General features: G+C 36.5%; 1 protein-coding gene across 3 annotated transcripts in view; it reads left to right on the top strand.

Moving 5' to 3' along the window:
- The window catches only part of UVRAG (UV radiation resistance associated), a 295641-nt gene that overhangs the window by 110660 nt on the left and 162626 nt on the right, over positions 1-22355 (top strand). For all 3 annotated transcript variants that reach the window (XM_026518125.4, XM_057317031.1, XM_057317030.1), the window contains one exon: positions 22159-22264. In XM_026518125.4, the coding sequence (XP_026373910.2) occupies positions 22159-22264 (106 nt within the window). The remainder of the gene's footprint in view (positions 1-22158; positions 22265-22355) is intronic.

The following is a 22355-nucleotide window of genomic DNA, read 5'->3' as shown; positions in this document are numbered from 1 at the left end:
AGAGAGGGAGTCATGAGCAGGGGGAGGGGCAGAGGGAGAAGGAGAGAGAGCATTTCAAGCAGACTCCACGTTGAGCATGGAGCCTGATGCAGGGCTAATCCCATGACCCTGAGATTATGATCTGAGCCAAAATCAAGAGTCAGACGCTTAGCCAACTGAGCCACCCAGGCACCCCTAGCTTGCTGGCTTTTCTTTCTCTTTTTCTTTTTCCTTCTTTCTTTCTTTCTTTCTTTCTTTCTTTCTTTCTTTCTTTCTTTCTTTCTCTTTCTTTCTTTCCTTCCTTCCTTCCTTCCTTCCTTCCTTCCTTCCTTCCTTCCTTCCTTCCTTCTTTCCTTTCCTTTTTTTAAAGATTTTATTTATTTATTTGACTGAGCGAGAGAGAGCGCACAAGCAGGGAGAGTGTCGGGGAGAGGGAGAAGTAGGCTCCCCACTGAGGAGAGAGCCCAACCTGGGGCTGGATCCCAGGACCCTGGAATTATGACCTTAGCCAAAGGCAGATGCTTAACCAGCTGAGCCACCCAGGTGACCCATCACCCCTAGCTTTCTTTTGAATAGTGTTAGCACAGTGCATCTTTTCTCTGTTTGCTTTTTGTATTTTAACATATTTTACATTTTTATATTTAAAGGGAGCTCCCTGTAGACTTTTCCCAAGACAAAGTTGGGTCTTGCCTTTTTTTTAAATCAAACGTGACAGTCTTCACCTTTTAATTGGGGTGTTTGGACTATTTTTAATTAATTACTTATTGCTGAGCTTAAATCTACTGTCTTGCTCTCTGTACTCAGTTTGTTGCATTTGTTCTTTGTTCCCCTTTTCCTTTTTATCTGCATAGTTTTAGATTTTATTTACTTTGTTGGCTCTATTAGCTTTTAATTTTTTGTCATTCTAGTGGTTGCTTTAAGGCTTATAATGTACATCTTAAAGCTATAGCGTACCACTTCACGTACAGTATAAGGACTTCACATCAGTGCACATTTTTCTCTTACCAGCTTTTTGCTATTCTTATCACGTATTTTACTTCTGCGTGTTACGATCCTACAATATATTGTTCTTTTTGCTTTAAACGGTTGATTAACTTTTAAAGAAATTTAAATAATAGCAGTCTTTATTTTTGCCCACATAGTTACCATTTCTGAGGCTCTTCATTTTTTCTGTATCTGGTATCATTTTCCTTATGTCTAAAGTATTTGCTTTTGCACTTCTTAAGGTGTATGTCTGCTGGTAACTGAACTTTTTCACCTTTTGTATGTCTAAAACCAAATTAATGTTACCTTAGTTTTTGAAAGATAGTGTTGCTGAGTATGGAAATCTAGTTTAAGGTGTTGGTTTTTTTTAATTCTTTAAAGATGTTGCTCCATGTCTTCTGGCTTACATTGTATTTGTTCTCTTTTATGTAATATGGCTTTTTCTCCGGCTGCTTTTAAGATTTCCTCTTTATTGCTGCTATAAGGAACTTGATTATGATGTATCTTGGTATAGTTTTCCTTCTCCTTCTTATCCTTAGGATTTGTTGGGAGTTTTGGATCTGGGTTTGTAGTATTTATCAAATTTGGAAATTTTCCAGTCATTAATTTTTCAAAAAAGTTTTTCTGTGTCTTCTTCCATTATTTTCTCCTTCTTGGACTGCAGTTACATGTATGTTGAGCCTGGTAAAGTTGTCCCACCAATAACTGATGTTTTGTTTGTTTCTGTTTTTGTTTTCATCTTATTTCTTTCTCATTTTGAATATTTCTTATCCAAATATCCTTAGACGTTTAGTTTATCTTCAGGTACTTGTCTTTTCTTTTGTATTATCTGTTATGTTCATCCATCAAGAAATTTTTTTTCATTTCAAGTATTGTAGTTTTCATCTCTAAAAGTTCCATTTGGGTCTTTAAAAAATTTTCCATGTCTCTGTTTAACGTGTCAATCTTTTCTCTAGCTTTTGAACATATGAATTACAGTTGTAATAACTGTTTTAATGGCCCTGTACTAATTTTATCATCTCTATTAATTCTGGGTCAGTTTTGATTGATTGATCTCTTTCTCTTCTCTCCCCTTCCCTCCCTCTCTTTCTTTCCCCCCTCCTTTCTATCCATCCTTATCACCCAAACACCTGTTGATTGATTGATTTTGCCATTCATTTTGTATTCTATTTCCAGCTTTTTGATTGGATGCCATGTGTGGTAAGTTTTGATTGGATGCCAGGCATTGTTAATTTTGCCTTATTGTTTGTTGGGTATGTTTTTAGTTCTATAAATATTCTTGAGACTTATTCTGAGACACAGTTACATTACTTGGAAAAATTTTGATCCTTTGACATCTTGCTTTTAAGCTTTGTAGGGCTAGATTAGAACGTCATTTAGCCTAGGGTTAATTTTATTTACTCCCGAAACAAAACTCTTCTCAGTACTTTGTGTATGGCTCCTAACCCATGAGGGAAGGGGGGGATAGTCATTATTCTTGGCCCTATGCAATTTCTGCTTATTTTTTCTTCTAGTCCTTTTGAATGGTTCTTTCTCTGGCTTTAGGTAGTTTCCTCCAGTGATTCACTGATCAGTCCACAACTGAAAACTTGAGTGTGACCCTCTCCAGATCTCTGGAATTTTCTGGATGCAGCTTTCTCTTCTCTAGTACTATGTGCTGAGAACTCTAGCATTTGTGGTTTCTCTGGACTCCCAACTTTTCTTTTCAAGTCAAAGAGACCACCTTACTCTGTTGGGATCCCTCTCCCTGTGTGTCAGCCTGGAGATTTTCTCCAGACAGTAAGGCTGGAGCAGTCATAGGGCTCAGCTCATGTGTTTCCTTACTCTCAGGTTTCACTCTCTTTTTTTGCCTGATAGCCAGTGTTTTGAGAACCATTGTTTCATGTTTTCTTAAGTTTTTCTAGTTGTTTCAGTTGGGAGGGTAAATACAGTCTGTATTACTCTGTCTTGGCCAGAGTGGAATAAGTTGGGCTGTTTCTAAGGATATTGATGTGCTGTAGAACATTTTAGTGACTTAAGGGTAAAAAGAAAATGACTTTACACTCCTCTGTAGTGGAAGATGTGGACCATACCTTTCTACCTCTTAGTCGTTTTCTCTGTTTCCCTTTGTTCCCATTCAAATTTGAACTAAAACAAATTTGTGGAGAGCCTACTATGGGCGAAACACAGAATGGGGATTTAAAAGATTAATAGGATGTCATCCCTTTCCATAGAGAACTCAGAGCTTAGAGATGCTTAGAGAGGTTATAGAATATCCTCTAAATCACAGCTCTTAAATTGGTAGAAGAGAGTTTGAACCAGATCTTTTGGCTTCCAGTTGAATGTCTTTTTACTGTAGCACAGTGTCCTTATATAATCCCATACACATACGTATTTAGTCATAAAAACATACAGATATGTGTATACATACATATGAATATATGCAGACATACGTGCATGCATCCTCTGTAGAACTCAGGAGGCCTCATGAATATATAGTCTAAAGAAAAGAGACTGTCAAGTCTCACCCTGTTCAGATTGGTTTTTGCTTATCAGTGATTAAAAGACTTGTGAGGCAAGGCATTTGTGAGTGTGTGAGACTTGTAATAAACTAGAGGTCCAATGGGATGAAGAGGGAGGAAAAAGGAGAGTTGTGCTTGTTTATTTTTTTGGAACAGACTTCAAGAGTTATAAGTAGTAATATGCTGGTAGGAACATGTCTTTGGAGACACTGAAGTAACTTTGATTTGTGTCCAGTTAAAACTGCAACAGAACTGCCAATCTAGAAGGAATTCTGTATTTGCTCATTTTCTTCAGATAGTGGGCCAAATGGAGAAATTTGTTAAGCCAATTCTGAAACATTATACTAAAATCCAGAATGAGCGAAGTTAATCACATGTATTGGCAATAGGGAGTTCTATGAAAACCTTTCAGTTTCTGGGAGCAACTTTTTTACTTTCTGATACCAGCAATAAGAGCATTTGTCTGAGTATAAATGTAACATGCAGACGTGACCAAGAGGACAACAAGGCAGTTTGGTGTAGAGGAAGAAGTAGTGAACAATGTTAAGAATCTTGGACTTTGGTCTCGGCTTTCTGACTGGTGTAGCCTGACTGAGATTTTAGGCAAGTCACTTACACTAACTGGGGTTTCATTTTCATATTTAAAATGGAAGCATTGATTTAAAGACCTGTAAAATAACTCTTCATACTAACATTATCATGGTCCTTTGACAGCAAATGTGTCCTTAACTGACAGTGAGTCAATTACCTAATTATTTCTGGAACTAACAACATTTTTAAAAATTGCTTTATTTTATCATCACATTTTATTTTTCACTTAAAAGGTCATTATCCAGCCTGATTGCCCATCTAATTCACAAAAATTTGGCCTAGATAACTTGATGATTCCTAAAATACCAAGATGGAGATTTGCCATTATTGAAGATATTCAGAGACAGTACAAGTTTTGTAGGCAACAAATACTGATTACAGTGGCATTCTTGCTGGAGTAAATATATAAGCTTTAAGAGGATAATAATAATTAGGATCATAGCTAATATTTCAGTACTTTTCAAGTGATAAAAATCATAGATGCTTTATAAGTCTTTAATCCTCAGAATAAACCTTTGAAGAGCGTACCATTTTTATCATCATTTACCAGATGAGGCACAGAAGGTTAGGTCACCTGCGCAAGGTCACATGTTCCTAAACAACAGAGCTGGAATTTGAACCACCACTGGCGCCACAGCCTATTCTCTTAACCAGTACACTATACTACACATTATATTTGTAAAATCCAAATGTATCAAATTGTCTATTTTATTTCCGTAAGTGGACAATTTTCATTAATTGTAAAAATTGTGCCTTAAAAAATCATGACTTTATGATATGTTTTTTCATTCTTATAATTACCATTTTAATTATTGTAGATTCTAATCGAGAGACTTCAAGAATGATGCGTTATTTGACATTATTTTTAAAAAAACAGCTCAGGTGATTCTGAAGAATACCTTGATAATGAATTAGTGGGTAGTCTCTGGATTGTCTGTCAGTCTGAACTGTTTGTTACTATTCATTTAACAAAATGAGTTTGCACCAAAAGTTTTTAGCTATGTCATCAGGTATATATTTTAATTCAGCTGACATTTTTTTGTAGTAAGTTTTGCTCAATGAAGAAAACATCATTCATGGATTTACTTTCAGGAGTAAACGCCATAAAAATGCTTTTGTCATTTTACTTTTGTTATCTGTGTATACCCAAGAATATGATTGAAACCAGCTCTTTCTGTTCAGATTTTTGTTGTTGTTGTATATATTTTCCCATATCTTTATTGTTAATTTCCCTGGAAATTAGAACTTTCCTGGGAACATCTGAGAACACCTAAAATAAACCCCCCCAAAACCAAAAAACCTTGAATGTGTCATCTCTTCAAAAAAGCCTCCTTTAAAGTTACTCATTATTCTCACTGCATCTGTCATCTCCTCCCTCCAACCTGATAGTGGTTTTTTTGGTCCATAGTTAAGATTAAAATTAAGGAAATGTCTTCTTCCACCATTGAGTAATCTAAAAATCTTCCATCTTACACTAAAAGTCAGACTCCACAAGAATTTCACATTGCTAAAACTTCAGAAACAAGTGGAAGGTCCTTATGAACCCTTGCATTGGTCTATCTGATGATCACAAGCCTGAAAATTCAGAATTCTAGAAAATGTGGCCTCTGTCTGTACCCATGCCATTTCTCAAAAGGAGATGAAGGCGGTAAGGCTTGATCATAAAAGATCAGAATAGTGAAAACAAATGGACTTACTGTGGTGATCTTTTTGCGCTATATGCAAATATCAAATCATTATGTTGTACACCTAAAGCTAATATGTTATGTCAGTTATACCTCAATTTAAGAAAAGATTTAATCAGGCTTAACAATTTCCTTTTAAGTACTGTTCTTGTGAAAGCCAATTAGTTGAAAGACATTATTTAAATCAAAATATGAAAATTGATTTTAAAAACCATATAGTATTTATGAAACACTTGCAAAGTGCACAACAATCTGTTAGATACAGCGGGGAAGAGGACACAAGAGAAGAAGACAAGAGGCTTACTGTCTACTTGAATAAGATTTAGTACTTGGAAAAATGAGTGTCAAGACAAACATAATCAAGTTCTGAACTTTGTGGTACATATGGGAATTGAACGAAAGAATATAGAAGATACTTATATCCTTATTTTTGTGAGCCTTAAAACACTTAGAAAAGAAGAAGCCGGTATAATTTTTCTGAAGTCTTCAAAGGGAAGGAATAAAGAAAGCTCTTGGATTAGAAGTGTTTTGAGGGTCTATAAAGGGGTATAAGACCATACAATAAGGAGAGAGAAGGAGATAGAGTAGTAAGATTCTACAGAAGCAGAAGAATTATCTTAAAATCTTACAGATGGCAGAACAGAGTGAAATTCACATTGAGAGGTGTTAATTTTGTGGGAGAGGCTGTATGGAGGCAGTGGATCATTTTTAAAGAGGCCTGAGAGTGATGAGATTTAATCAAGTATGTGCTAGGTCAACTGCATTGCTCTTGCCCCATCTTTCTCATGATCAAAGAATAAATTTTATAAGCTGGTTAACCAGGGTTAAAGATGCAAGATCTATGACTGTGAGCTAAGCAAAGCCAAACAGTGCATTTGTGCAAATGTATTTTTTTACTGCATAGGTATCATGGTTTCACCAATTGAAACAATTAGTCTGTTTGGTATATCATATAAAGTTAATGGAGAAGGCGTTCTAGATTATGCCTGCTGGTCTTGAGTATGGTTACTTTACTGAAGTTTTTTAATTTAACAGTTTTTAACTGACTCTTTTTGGGTATATTAATCTTTTGCAAATGGTAACAGTTTTGTCTCTTATTTTCTAAGTATATACCTCTTATTTCGTATAACTTAATCAGATTAAGTCTTCCACAATGAGTACTCTATTTTAACATATCAAATCATCACCAAACTTAGTAGTTTAAGACAATTTATTATCCTCAGATCCTCACAGTTCTCTGGGATGACTTGAGCTTAGCCTGGGTGGTTTTTACGTGGGCAGTTGCAGTCAAATGGCAACAGTGGGTGGAGTCATCTGAAGGGTTGGACATATGGATATTTATTTTTAATGGTTCATCCATGTTTTATTTTTTTAAATTATTTTTTAATAATAATATTTTTTATTATATTATGTTAGTCACCATACAGTACATCCCTAGTTTTTGATGTAAAGTTCCATGATTCATTACTTGCGTATAACAACCCAGTGCACCATGCAATACTTGCCCTCCTTAATACCCATCACCAGCCTATCCCAGTTCCCCCCCGCCTCCCCCCCTCCGAAGCCCTCAGTTTGTTTCCCACTGACATGTTTGGTGCCTTAGCTGGGATGGCTGGGACGGTGGAGAGTGGCCAGCGCTGTCTCTGTCTTTTCCTTTAAGCAGCTTCTCCACACGGCCAGCTTGGGCTTCCTCACCTAGGGCATTCTCTGGGTAGTCAGATTTCTTACTTGGATGCTGGTTTCCCCCAGGATGAGTGTTCAGAGAGAGGAAGTACAAGTTTGTAGGCCAATTAAGGGCTATGCCTAGAACTAGCACAGGGTTACTTCTGCCATATTGTGTTTGTCAAAACAGTCATAGGGTCTGTCTAGATTCAAGGAATAGAGAAATACATTCCACCTTTTGGTGGGGAAATATTAAGGCAACATTGCAGAAAACCAGGTAGGGTGGGAGGTATTTTGTGATCATATGCAGAAAACTTAATTTGCCACAGAGGATATCCTTCATATCCTGACAGTTGACCATCGAGTATCATGTGTGTGAGATTTTTCTGATTAAGTTCCTTTCATCAAGTAAGAATATTTCAAGGCACCTGGGTGGCTCAGCACGGAGTCTCCTTGAGATTCTGTCTCTTCTTCTTCCTCTGCCCCTCCCCTCACTCCTGTGCATGCTCGCTCTCTCTCCCTCTCTTTTTCTCCTCTCAAATAAATAAAATCTTAAAAAAAAAAAAGACTGTTTCTGTGCCTAGTATAACTGATTTTACTCCGTAACAAGTCTAATTTTTCTTCTCTGTTCTATTAATATGGCAACTACACAGACTTGATATTAAACCTTCTTATAATCAGGGGATAAACTTTGCTTGCTTATGATATATTTTTTAATTAGGTTATATTTAGGTTAGATTTGCTAATGTTTTATTTAGTATTTTACAATTCTTTATGAATGAGGCAGGCATATAGCTTTATTTTTTGTGTGCTCTTCCTATCCAAATGGAAACTGTTAAGAGCTACCCCAGCCTAAAATGAATTGAGGGACTCTGTATTTTCCTATGATTTGAAACAGTTTATGTAATTTAGATTTAGGTGGTAGTTCTCACCCATAAACCCATCAGGGCCTACGAACCTGCCACCTCCCTTTGGTTACCTTTCCAGTTTTTTTTGTGGTTGTTGATCTATTCAGGTTTCAACCTCTTGTTGAGGCAACTTGGTAATTTATAGTTTTCTAGAAAATCATTGACTTTTGCTGGGTTTTTTAGCTTATTGGCATAAAGTTGTATATAGTATTCCTTTTAATTTTTAAAATCTTGCCCTTAGTGTAGTTTGTCTCCTTTCTTGTTTCTAATTCTGAGGTACTTTTGTATGTACTTCCTCAAGTATGTTTATTGTATGATGAATATATTTTAAATTACACTTGCATTTTAGCACATGGATGGTATTATGAAAAAATCTGGGAATGATTTAGCCTGCTCTTATGCCAAATGTGGTTCTTCTTGCCTGAAATGAGTTATTCAAGATGTAAATTAGAAATCTGAAGAGTTGATTATTGTTCTATAACTATTGCTTCATCAGTGATGTTTGTTTTTGAGAATACATTTTAGTTAGACCTGACACACTCATTATCACATGCTTTCACACCACCTAACTCTCCTCAGTAGAACTTTCCCACCCACGATGCTACCATTTACTTTTCCATGAGAGTGTTAATTTCATAAGTAGTAATAGTGTTCTGTCTTACTTGATGCCATTGCCATGAGACTATGTGTTCTTCTCAACTATGTGTATGGTCTAGACGGAGGAATGTAGAAGTAGGCTTTTGGGTAGATTTCTGGTCTTTTGGGAAACTATCATATTTAATAAACCCATCAACAAGTATTTGAGTGATTCCCATGTGTCCAAGACTGCTGTAGGTGCTGTGGAAATGCAAAAGATTTCTCAAGCATTGAAAGTCCGCAGTAATTTGGCCCTGAGCAGCCTTCCCGGACTGTCTCTCATGACATCGCTCTCATGTACTCTTCGCTTTAGCACGCCACCCACTTCCTGCTCTGAACACGCAATGCGCTCTGCTCCTTTAATGATCTTGAAAAGCTATTCCCAATACTCGAAATGGCTATGCTCTTGCATATAGTTTTCCTACCTACCTTTCCTTCAAATTGAAGCTTAAGTCCCTTCCCCTTTAGTGAGCCATTCACAAGAACAAGTTATCTCAGACTAATGTTTCCATTTTGAAAGGATAATTAGATTTATAGATCCAGACAGTAGCTCTAGGAAGGTGTGCGACAATCTATGTAATGAAACCTTTAGGAGGAAAATAAAGAAGTATAAACTAGACGATAGTAAAAATAGGAAGATTTATAACCGCTGATTATCAATCTAGAAGGAAATTTCTAATGGCATGGTACAGGGCTCTATTTTTGATCTTGATCAACATGTCCATTCATTCAGTTATTTACTTGCCAAATGTTCACTGAGTACGACATGTTGGAAACTGTGCAGTACGCTGGGAATATAATGGTGAACTAGGGAGATGTACTTCCCTTTATGATATTACAGTCTAAACATTTGAACAAAGATGTAGAAAACATACGCAAAGTCAAAAATTTAGAAAGCTAATGCAGTGTTAATGTGGAGCTTATAGAGATGGTGATTGCTTTGTGTAACAGAATCAGTATATAAGAGATCTGGGGGCTAGAAAGTAGACTAGATATATTCAGCCCATCTTAAATTCCAAGGTGAAATTTAATTGGGATAAGAATATAGCCTTATGCTTGAGTCCCAAAACTAACCCTATGAGAAGAGGAAGGCATGACATATGGGCACAGCCTGAGCAAGAAAAGATGTAGAACCTTAAGTCAGTAGTCAGGTCAGTGTTGATAATCAGCGGAACGTGACTGCTAGAAAAATTCAGGCTATGTTGATAGGCATTTAATATCTAGAATGAGAAGTGATAGACCTTTGTTCCAGGCAGACATACCTGAATTCCTAGGTTCCTTTTTAAAAATCATTCTTTAACAGGGAATTTGACAATTAGAAATTTGTATTCTAATAGTACGTGATTTGCAAAGTTTACAAAAATGTTCTCGACATAGTTTTCCAGGAGTTTTTCTATGCTTGATAAGAAAACATGAGTAAATTTATCAGTCAACATTTCATACAATCTAGGAGAAACAGAATCAGAAGAAATCTTAAAATAGCCATCTGTTATTTATTGAGTGTCTCCTGTGCTTTGAGGGTTTGAGTGTCTACTGTGCTTTAGGGCTCCAAGAGAAGTAATACGTATTGAAGGTCTGTAGCAGGTACTGTGAGGAAGCTCATATGAGGAGCAACAAACACTAAGATATAGGTCTGTGTTTTCAAGGCATATGGAATCAGTGCTGGAGGGAAAGACTGTAAACAGATTATTACAACATGATCTGAACTCTAGATAGAGCCATGCTGTCAGGGTTAATGAAGAAGACTACAACCCAGATAAGGGTATAGCCTTACCGAATATGAACTACTTAATATTCCTGGACTTTTACCTGAGTTTTTCCTCTTCTAGAGGAGTTTCTGGGTCTGTTCTGTATTGGGAGGAAGGAGGGAGACAGATATCTCTTTCTCTTCTTGCAAAGCTACCAATTCCATCATATTTGGATCCCTCCCTTATGACCTCACTGTTAACCTTAATTACCTCCTAAAAGCCCGGTCCCCAAATATTGTCACTTTGGGAGTTAGGGCTTCAACATAGAAATTTTATGGGGACACAGTTCAGTCTGTAACATCAGATTATCTCCCCCCCCTTTTTTTTTTAAGATTTTTATTTTATTTATTTGACATAGAGACAGCCAGCGAGAGAGCGAACACAGTCAGGGGGAGTGGGAGAGGAAGAAGCAGGCTCCCAGCGGAGGAGCCCGATGTGGGGCTCGATCCCAGAACGCTGGGCTCATAAGGCAGATGCCTAACGACTGAGCCACCCAGGCGCCCCAGATTATCTCCCTTTTGATTAACTCAAAGTCAGTGGATTTAGGAGTTTAATTATATCCTCCAAATACCTTCACCTTATAAAGTAGCTTAGTCTTGGAAGTAATATCCTGTCATATTCACAAGTCCTGCTAAGATGCAAGAGGAGGGGATTATATAGGGCAAGTATACCGGGGAGGGGGAGGAGAATCTTGGGGACATCTTAGAATTCTGCCTACTGCAAAGAGAGTAGGGTAGAAAGCAGTAGCATATTTGATCAGGTATGAGGGCTATTGTGAGTAGAAAGGTAGAAAAAGCACACAGCAACCTGATATGGTAGGAGCATTAAACTGGGACCTGGGTATTTGGAAGGTTCAGCCAAACAATGTATCTGAGAAAAAAAGCACTTTGGAAACTAAAAATTCATTTAACATGTAAAGTATTACTGATACTGAAGTTTGTTGGGGAGATGATGGCAAGATTAGTTTAGGACCGATAGGTTTATGGGTAAAAGATCGGTAACGGTGAAAACCCATGAGCTTTGGACTTAGACAAACCTGGTTTTAAATTCTGATTCTGGCATTTACTAGCTTCTTACATGTAGAATGAGAATGATAATGTATGAAGTTTATGGATTGTTACGAAGGTTAAATGGAATATTACATTTCAGGTTTTTAGTCCACTGCCTGGCAACATAGTAAGCACTAAATGTTTATTCATTCAATTATTTATTAAATATATAAATATGTACTATGTGCCAGACCTTCATTTTGGCCCCAGGGTTTTAATAAATATTAAATATTATGCCTGAGCTAGATTTTATTTGACTTTGCATTTCCAGACTAAAACAGTTGAGTTTTAATCTGTATGTAAATAGCCACATTATACATTCCATAGTATGGAATGTTTTCAAGCAAAGAATAACATCTAATCATAGAATTTATGATTTGTGATCATTTAATTTTATATATGGCCCTGGTTTTTCTGTGTAAAGAGCTCTAATGTGCCTGTAGTCAGCCTAGTTATTGATACACTAAAGAGTTGGAAGATCTCCTGGACCCCATTTCATTGTTTTGATTTTTTTATAGTACACCATTAAAATGTGTGTTTGGGGAAGAGTATTCTCATGGCAACATTCCAGATGGATTGAGGAGGGCAGAGATTAGAAAGAGGGAGGGAGGCCTTTTTTTTTTTTTTTTTTTTTTTTTTTTTAAAGTAGGCCCTGCCCAGCATGGAACCCAATGCAGGGCCTGAACTCATGACCCTGAGATTAAGATCTGAGCTGAGATCAAGAGTCGGATGCTTAACCAATTGAGCCACCCAGGAGCCCCAGGAGGCCTTTTTTTAATGCCAAACTGGGGTGCCTGTAGTGGGACTAATGAAAAGGAAATGATGGAGATAAGAGCATTGGGGAAGAGGAATCAACAGATTTAGGTACTGAAGAGGAGAGAGGAGACGGAGGGAAAAGACTAGTGTAATGTGATCTTGCTGCCCGTTACACTTGCAGAGCACCGTGGTGATTCATGACTGTCATGGTGTCTAGATCTTTATCATTGATGGAAGGTGTTACAGACATGACTAGAAGTACATATATGTTAACTCTCTCTAGGTGTATTATGTAATGATAGGAACTATACAGACAAACACTAGCCATTAGAGAGCCTAGAATATCTAAAACATTTTGTGTTAGATGAAGAAAGGAAAAGTGGTCAGGTACAGCTGCATTAGACGGCACTAATCTTTTAAGTTACAAGCTTGTAGATTTTCATATTTCTAGTTGTGTCCAAGGGAATTTAATCATAGATATGTATCAAAGCATCTGTAATTACAATGTAAATGAGAACTGGTTTATCTCTGTTAGTCTGTGAGAAGAGAAATGGAGTACTGGATCGACCGTGTTGCTGGTGGGGGCAGAATCTTCAGTCTTTATATCCTGTTTCTCTTCTTTCACTCACAACTTGACAGGTTGTAACATGCATGATGATGTAGGCAATACCAGACTGTGGACATACCTTGATAAGGCAGGCATTCTGGAGACTCCTTGGGCAGATAAGCTGCAAGTAATACTGACCAAATGACAGGGTTACCTTTGGTACAAAGGAGAGAGTGGAATTGAGGAGAAAAAGAGTAGAAACTGAGAAGGAGGGTATTGGCTAGATGGAAGTTGATGGTAGCAGTGGACTTGGAGAAATGTGAACAGATTCAAAACAGCTTTAATCAAGTTCTTGTTGCTCAATCTGTAGATTTAGGTTACTTCGTGTTGGGACAGTGATCATTCTTTTTTTTTTTTTTTTTTTTTTAAAGATTTTATTTATTTATTCGACAGAGATAGAGACAGCCAGCGAGAGAGGGAACACAAGCAGGGGGAGTGGGAGAGGAAGAAGCAGGCTCCCAGCGGAGGAGCCTGATGTGGGGCTCGATCCCATAACGCCGGGATCACGCCCTGAGCCGAAGGCAGACGCTCAACCGCTGTGCCACCCAGGCGCCCCGGGACAGTGATCATTCTGTCTTGAGATCTTCTGTTCCTTTGACTGCTGTAACACCAATTCTCCCAGCTGTCCTTCTACTTCTCCGGATAGTCTGGGTCAGAATTTTTTGCAGCTTTTAATTTTTTTTTTTTCTAATCCCTTAAATATTGATGTTCCTCAGGGTTCTGTTCTAGGCTCTGTTCTCTTTCATTCTCACAGTCTTCCAGAATGATCTCATTCACTTTCATAACGTTAATAACCATCTGTGTGCTAATGATTGCCACATTTTTGTCTCCAGCCAAGATCAGTCTCCTAAGTTCCAGACCCTTAGATTCAAGTCATATTCAACACCTCCTCTTGGATATTGCACAGACACCTCAAGCTGAAGGTAGAATTTTCTTTTCAAACTGCTCATTCTGTATTTCCGAGCTCAATAAATAGTATCACCATTTTCCTGATTCCCCAAGCTGTATACCAGCTATCATTTTTTCCCTTTTTTTCTTTGCAGTATAATTTATATACAACAAATGCAGAGAATTGAAGTGTACAATCTGATGAGTTTTGACAAATGTATACACCCATGTTGTCATCATTCAGTCATGATACAGAATATATTTCACTATCCAGAAAGTTTCCTTATACCCCTTTGCCAATCATTTTTACACCCTCACTCCTGCCCCTGGCTGAGTTAAACCCTTTTCTTATTGCCTCTTCATTATTAGCTTTTCCTGTTCTTGAACTTCTTATAAATGGAATCATATGGTGTACTCTTTTGGTTTCTGACTTTTTTGGTTCAACATACGGTTTTTGAAATTTATCCATATTATTGTATAGATCAGTTTATTTATTTTATTGCTGAGTGGGATTTCTGTGCATATACCACAGTTTTCTTATGCATTATCTTATTGTTTCCACTTTTTGGCTGTTCTGAATAAAGTTGCTAGGGAATATCCTTACAAAAGTCTTCTGTGGTCACATGCTTTTATTTCTTTTATTATACCTCAGAGTGGAACTACTTGCTCATATGATAGGTGTATATTTAATTTATTGGAAATTGCTAAACAGTTTTCCAGTTGTTACATAGTTTTACAGTCCTGTTAGCAATGTTTGAAAGCCCCAGCTTTTCTACTTGTTGCCATCATCTGGTGTTGTCAGTTTTGTAAATTTGAGCAATTATAGTGGGTTTGTACTGGAATATCATTTTGATTTTAATTTTTAAATCTGTGATGAATAGTGAAACGCTATTTCATGTTTATTGGCCATTCTTATATCCTTTGTGAAGGGTTTGTTCAAATATTTTGATAACATTTAGTGGGTTTGTATTTTTATCATGGATTTGTAGGAATTTCTTGTGTATTATAGATACAAGTCCTTTGTATCACGACATTTTTTTCCTACTCTCTGTCTTGATTTTTCGTTTTTACAGTAATGCCTTTTAATAAATAGAAGTTTCAAATTTTGCTAAAATATGTTATATCAGCTTCTTATTTTATGGATAGTGCTTTTGTTTCCTGTTTAGAGAATCTTTGCTTAACCCAAGGCCAGGAGGTCATGAATATATTTTCCTCCATGTTAGTCTAGAAGCTTTATAATTTTAGATTTTACATTTAATTTTTGATCTATTTCAGTTTAACTTTTTGTGTATGATGTGAGGTGTAGAGATTAAGGTTCATTTTTTCCCCCTACGTCAATATCCAGTTATTTCAGTGTCATTTGTTGACAAAATTTTTCTTTCTCTGATCAAAAAATACATTTATTTTATATAATGGGTCTATTTCTATAATCTGAATTCTGTTTTATTCATCTATTTGTTTAGACTTCTGTAACTATTGCTTTACAAACTCTAGCTTTGTGGTAAGTCATAAAATCTGGTAGTGTAAGCTCCAACTTTGTTTTTTTTTAAACATTTTCTTGGCTATTCTAGGACTTTTATATTTCTATATCCACTTTAGAATCAGCTTGTCAATTGAAAAAAAAAAAGACTGCAAGGGTTTGGCTGGGATTGCTTTGACTTTAGATACATTAGGGGAAAATTGTATTTAAAATTTCTCTCAGTAATGTTTCACAGTTTTTAGTGCACAGGCCTTTCACATCTTTCATTAGAGTTACCTAGTTATTTGTTTATATGATATAAAAATACCATTAGGTTTTTATATATTAATCTGGAATCTTGCAATCTTGCTAAACTTATTAGTTACAGATTTTTTGGATTTTTATGTGTGTGCAATAAAGCATCTATGAGTAGACATTTTTGCTTCTTCCTTTCCTGTGTTTATGATTTTTAATTGCCTTATCGTAGTGGTTTGGACCTGGGTTACAATGTTGAATTAGAGTGGTGAAAGTGGACACCTTTCCTTGCTCCTGATCTTAATATTAACTGTAGATTTTTCATGAAGTCCCTCTTTGGTATTAGCTGTAGATTTTTTAAAAATAAGTTCTTCATCAGAGGAAGCTCTCCTTTTTCCTTAGTTTGTCAAAGGTTTTTTGCTTTGCTTTTATTCACTAACAGGTATTGACTTTTATCAAATGCTTTTTGGGGGCATCTTTTGAGATAACCACACTTTTCTTCATTATTTTGTCATTATTGATTTTCAAATGATAAACTAACCTTGTACTCTTGAAATAAACCTATTTGAGCAAGATGGGTATTACCCTTTGCATACATTATTGGATTTGATTTGCTAACATTTTCTTCATGATCTTTGCATTTATATTCATGTGTGATTTTTGTCTTTTCTTGTCATGTTCTTGTCATGCTTTGGTATGAGGATTATACTGGTCTTATAAAGCAAATTGAAAAGCATTTCCTCTTCTTTGAAAGATTTTGTTAAAACTAGAATAACACCAGTGAAACTCTCCAAACCTAGAGTTTTCTGCGTAAAAGTGGTTTTAATTATAAGTTTAGTTTCTTTAACTGATAATGGCGATTCAGATTTTCTAATTCATTTGTTTGTTTTGGAAACTTGGGATTTTTTTAAGCAATTTGACTGTGTCATCTAAGTTTTTAATTTTTTGGCATATTGCGCATAATTTCCCAGTAATTCCCTTTAAATGTCTGTAAGATCTAGTGATGTCTTTGCTTGTGTTCTTGATGTTGGTAATTCGTTTTTGGGCATCATTCTTTATTTCTCCTTCTCTCTCACTTTTCACATCTACACCATCCTTCCTGTTCTCATTTTAATTTAGAACGATGCCTAAACTTTTCCTAGGGAGACTGCAGTAACCACACTCTGGCCTTCCTGTTTACAGTCTTGCTTCTGCGTCCCATTTACCTCCTTTTAGGAAGAAAGATCTTTTTAAAGTGCAAATGTAATTAAATCTTTTCTAGCTTAAAACTTTAATAGTTTCCTCATTCCTTCGGGGAAAAAAAAATAAGCTCCTTCCTATGAAATACAAAGTCATCAATGATAAGGTGTCTGTCTCAATATATTCCTCTTTTCTTATATTTACTTCTCCCTTTTTATCTCTTCCCACAGGCCATCAGGAAGTATACTGCCTTTCTAGGGATTCTCATTTGTCATTCTTCACCTAAAAACAAAGTGCAGCATTTCAGATGGGATATGATCAATACTAAGCAGACAAAAATTGTTTCCTAACTTCTCCTTTACTGAGATGACCGTTAATATTTGATTGGTTTGGTCTCAATAATTATTATTTATCTGACGTAATCACCTTTTATTCAGTAGATTTTTATATTCACAGCACTATCTCACCTCAAAACATTAAAGTCCAGTTTCCATTTTACTGTTATCTCAAAGTATATTAATAGGGATGCATCTGTTTGCTCCAGTCAGAGGGCCTATCACATAGCTAGTTGATCCCTCCTCCTCAAACCCATGATAATGAGTTTATTTCAGCTTGGCAGTGTTAGTGTTGGTATTCGACCTGCCACCAGATGACTAGATGATGTATATTTCTTTATAGTATCATTTCATAGTTTGCAAAATCAAGAAACATTCCTCTGAAACTATCTAACTGGTTTGGAAGTAAAGCAGTTGTTTCTTTTCTTGTCAGTCCTTCACCTCCTCACCCCCAGGGGAATCAGGATGCCCCATGTTATGTTTAAAACCCTAAACACATCAAACTTTTATTCTTCTGTTGGGTTTGAAAGGGGGACATTATTAGCTCTGTCTTGATGTAGCAGGGGCTCTGAAAGTCTATTTGGATAACACTGAAGATTGGAGGAAATGTGACTCTGTCTGTGTGTTTTAAGCCCCTAAGGTAAGATCAGAAAGCGTCTGGGGCAGTGAGAGCCAAATAGTTGAAGTCATACATTAATTATGGTCATGAATCATTTTTATTTTTAAAGTCTTTACCATTTGACAAGGTTGTTTGCATAGTACCAGTGAGTTTCAGGCAGCGTTTTCCCCCTTTTAAAGTAACAGGCTATTTTGTTGATTTCTGTTCTGAGTTGATAATGCCTATTATTATTAGAATTCCGATAGCTTTTTAGTAAAAATTGCATATTTCCTTACTTAAGTGAGTGGTCTTTATTTGATTTTTGTTTTGAATATAATATTTTAAAGTTATAAATAAATATAGAAAACTATCACCCATAATCTTTCACTCTTCCACTGGTATCAGTAAAAAATAATCAGATCTTGGGACTGAGCTTTTATATTCAGGAGTTAGTTGACATGCAATTTGCAAATATATTTTGAGTGACTCCTTTGGCCACATTCTGTTCTAAGCACTGGGAAGCATATAAAAATAAGAGATATTTTTTTTTTCCTCAGAAAGCTCTAATAAGGAAATAAACAGTTGCTATAAAATGTGGTTCTGTACTCTTTGTTAGTGGTTTGTATATGTGATGCTGTAGATTTCCAGAGGAAGGAGTGCCTTCACCTGTCTGGAATAGTCCAGAAAGATCTTTTTTTTTTTTTTTTAAGATTTTATTTATTTATTTTTTGACAGATAGAGAGCACCAGTAGGCAGAGAGACAGGCAAAGGGAGGAGAAGCAGGCTCCCTGCTGAGCAGAGAGCCTGATGTGGGACTGGATCCCAGGATCCTGAGATCATGACCTGAGCTGAAGGCAGACGCCTAACCTACTGAACCACCCAGGCGCCCCCAGAAGAGGTTATGTTTCAGCTGCCTCTTTAATGGACTCAGGAGTGTACTTACCTGTTAAGAGATGGGGAAAACTTATAGGCAGATAGATCAACTCACTCAAAGGCACAGAAACAAAAGATGGCATGATGTGTTTGGAGAATTGCTGGGAGCTGAGTACACAAGTTAAGGACTATCAGGAAATGCGGCTGGAGATATATGCTGGGACCGCATTACAAGGGGCCTCTCCTTGCTTTTAAATTTCCGTAGAGCCAACTTTGTAAGAGAGTATTACTATCAAGAGAGCGTGGACACATACATTCCCAGAGCAAGAGGCAATAGGGTGGAGTATAACCTCTATTGGATTCCATAGGGACCTCGAGGAAGTTGCTGAGTAACTTATCTCATGAGCAAACTACCTATAGTAAGAGTTGCTACCTTTTAGATGACCTAAGAAATCCTCAATAACTATCAGGCAATTTCTGAAAGTGCAGAATATGTCATGAATATTTTTGGTGTATAGTGTCGTCGTCATCGTCATCATCATCATAATACAGGCAGAGGTTTTGATGCCATCAAACCCCTAATAAAATTAACCTCGTATATAGGATATCTTTCAGGTTAGGATTATTGAGTAATTTTTAAAAATTGAGGTAGAATTTACATACAGTGAAATGTATAGATCTTAAGTTTAAATTCTGCATGTACCCACACCATTATAAAGATACATAGGACATTTCCATCACTGCAGGGAGTTCCCTTTGTTCCCCCTGTTCTCCACCAGTCAGTCCTCCCCACATAAACAACCAGCAGCTCTTGATTTCTGTCACCGTGGATTGCTTTGACCTGTTCTTGAACTGCGTGTAAATGGAATCATACGGTATACTTTGTGCTTCCGGGTTTTTTCACTCAACATAATGTTTTCGTGATTCATTCATATTGTTGTGTGATTCAGTGTGTCTTCCTTTGTATTGATGAATAGAATTTCATGATTTTACCTCAGTTTATTTATTAATTCTGTTTGATGGACATTTGCATTGTTTGTTTTCTCTGAACATTCTTCTATAAATCTTCGTGTGGACATAAGTTTTTACATTTCTTGAGTAAATGCTTAGGAGTAGAAATACTGGGTCATAGGTTAGATGGATGTTTAACTTTATAAGAAACTGTTTTCCAAATGACAGTACTCTTTGGCACTTTTACCAGTAATGTGTACAAGTTCCAGTTGCTCCACATCCTTGCTAGTATTAGGTGTTATTGTTTTAATTTTAGCTATTCTAGCAGGTGTGAAATGGTATCCCCTTATGATTTTAATTTGCATTTTCGTGATAACCAAGATATTATCTTTTTTTTAATTAAGATTTTATTTATCTAATTATTTGACAGAGAGAGAGAGCCAGCCAGCGAGAGAGGGAACACAAGCAGGGGGAGTGGGAGAGGAAGAAGCAGGCTTCCCACTGAGCAGGGAGCTCAATGCGGGGCTCGATCCCAGCTCCCTGGGATCAGGCCCTGAGCAAAGGCAGACGCCTAACGACTGAGCCACCCAGGCGCCCTTTGAGTATCTTTTCTTGTACTTATTGGCCACTCCACGTCACCTTTGTGAAGAATTTTACTTTTTTGCCCATTTTTAATAGGGTTGTCTTTTTGTTACTGATTTATAAGAGTTCTTTATATACTCCAGACACACTCCTTTGTCAGATTGATGTTTTGCAAGTATTTTCTCCTAGTCTGTGGACTGCTTGTCATTTTCTTAATGGCATCTTCAGATGAACAGACATTTTTTATTTTTGTGAAGCCCGATTTATCTATTTTTAATTTTATGGCTAGTGCTTTTCATGTCTTCTCTATGAAATCTTTACCTCCCCCAAGGTTACAAGAGATTCTCTGTGTTTCTTCTACAAGTTTTATGATTTTCGGGTTTATGTTTACTGTGCTGTCCTTGAATTACTCTTTTGTCTGTGCTGTGATGTAGGGAATGAAATTAATTAAAAAAAATTTTTTTTTATTATATTGAGTTAGTCACCATACAGTAGTACATCCCTGGTTTTTGATGTAAAGTTCGATGATTCATTAGTTGCGTATAACACCCAGTGCACCATGCAATACGTGCCCTCCTTACTACCCATCACCAGCCTATCCCATTCCCCCACCCCCCTCCCCTCTGAAGCCCTCAAAATTAATTTTTTTATCGATATTTATCCAATGTTCCAGTACCATTTGTTTAGAAAACTTTCTTTTCTCCATTAATTTGCCTGGGTTCCGTTGTCCAAAATCAATTGGCCATAAAAATGTAGCTCTATTTATATAATCTTTATTCCATTCCATTGATCTATGTTTTGATCGTTATGCCAGTACCATATTGTTTTGATTATGTAGTTTTATAAAAAAAAAAGTTTATCTTGGTTTATCTCTTCTAAATTCTTTGTTTTTCTGTATAAATTATAGTATCAGCTTCTTAATGTCTTTCAAAAAAAAATGAAAGCCTTTTGAGATTGGAATTGTGATTGTGAAACAATGACCCATATATAGAAATATAATGAATTTCTGTCTATTGACCTTGTATCCTGTGACCTTACTGGTTCTAGTAGTTGTTTTGTAGATTACTAATGAAATTCATTTTCATTATATGAAAATCATGACATCTAAAAATAAAGACAATTTGACCATTTTTACTGTGTGCATGTATAAGAAATGTATAAGCTATCTTTGAAGACCAAGAGACTAAGAAAAACACAAACCCATAATGAAAGCAAATAAGAAAATAGTTCTTAATTTTTTCAGTGTTCCTTGTTTCAAAGTGGCTGCTGCTGCTTTAACTGGGATTGTTAATTCTTTTTCTTTCTTTGTGTATACCCACAAGTAATATTCAACCTTGTTATCAGTGATGTTCTCCTGGTGACTTCAGCACTCCACTTAATTTCTCTGGGCCTCAGTTTTCACCATTGTAACATGCTAGGATTTAACAAGATTCTTTTCCTTAAAAAAAAAAAAATGTATTTATCTGTTTGAGACAGAGAGCGTTGGGGGAGGGGCAGAGGGAGAAAATCTTCGAGCAGACTCCCCAGCTGAGTGTGGAGCTTGACTGCAGGCTTGATCCCTTGACCCATGAGATCATGACCTGAGCTGAAACCAAGAGCCAGGTGCTCAACCAACTGAGCCACCCAGGAGCACCTCAACCAGATTATTTTCTAAGGTATCTTCCAGACTGCTGTGAGTTTGCCATTTGAGCTCTCACTATATCAGAGGTGGGCAGGCAGGCGGGAATAGAAAGGGTGTTTTTAGGGTCCTTAGTAATCCCTGTTTATTTCATTATAAATATGCTAGGGAATTATGAAATGATCAGTTTGAGTTCATTACTAGTTCTGCTTATCCTGGAAGGTTTGTCCTCATTTTTTTCCATTTATATCTGTTGCTCTGTGTTAAAAGTTTATAGGTAACTCACTTAAATTTTTCTGCAACTTTTTTCCTAGGCTTCATAGAGCCCAGTGTGCAATTAAACAGACTCAGGTAACTGTTCAGAAAATTGGAAAGGAAATTGAAGAAAAGCTAAGGCTCACATCTACAAGCAATGAACTGGTAGGTTTTTAAATATATTTACCTGTTTAGACTGCTTGATTTCTGAATGTGATCATCATATTCTTCTTATATTAATTTTTTTTTCAAAAAA

The sequence above is a fragment of the Ursus arctos genome, unplaced genomic scaffold (genome assembly GCF_023065955.2).
Source record: "Ursus arctos isolate Adak ecotype North America unplaced genomic scaffold, UrsArc2.0 scaffold_22, whole genome shotgun sequence".
Classification (NCBI taxonomy): domain Eukaryota; kingdom Metazoa; phylum Chordata; class Mammalia; order Carnivora; family Ursidae; genus Ursus; species Ursus arctos.
Note: the sequence above shows the minus strand (reverse complement) of the source record. Positions and strands in the feature narration are given on the sequence as shown.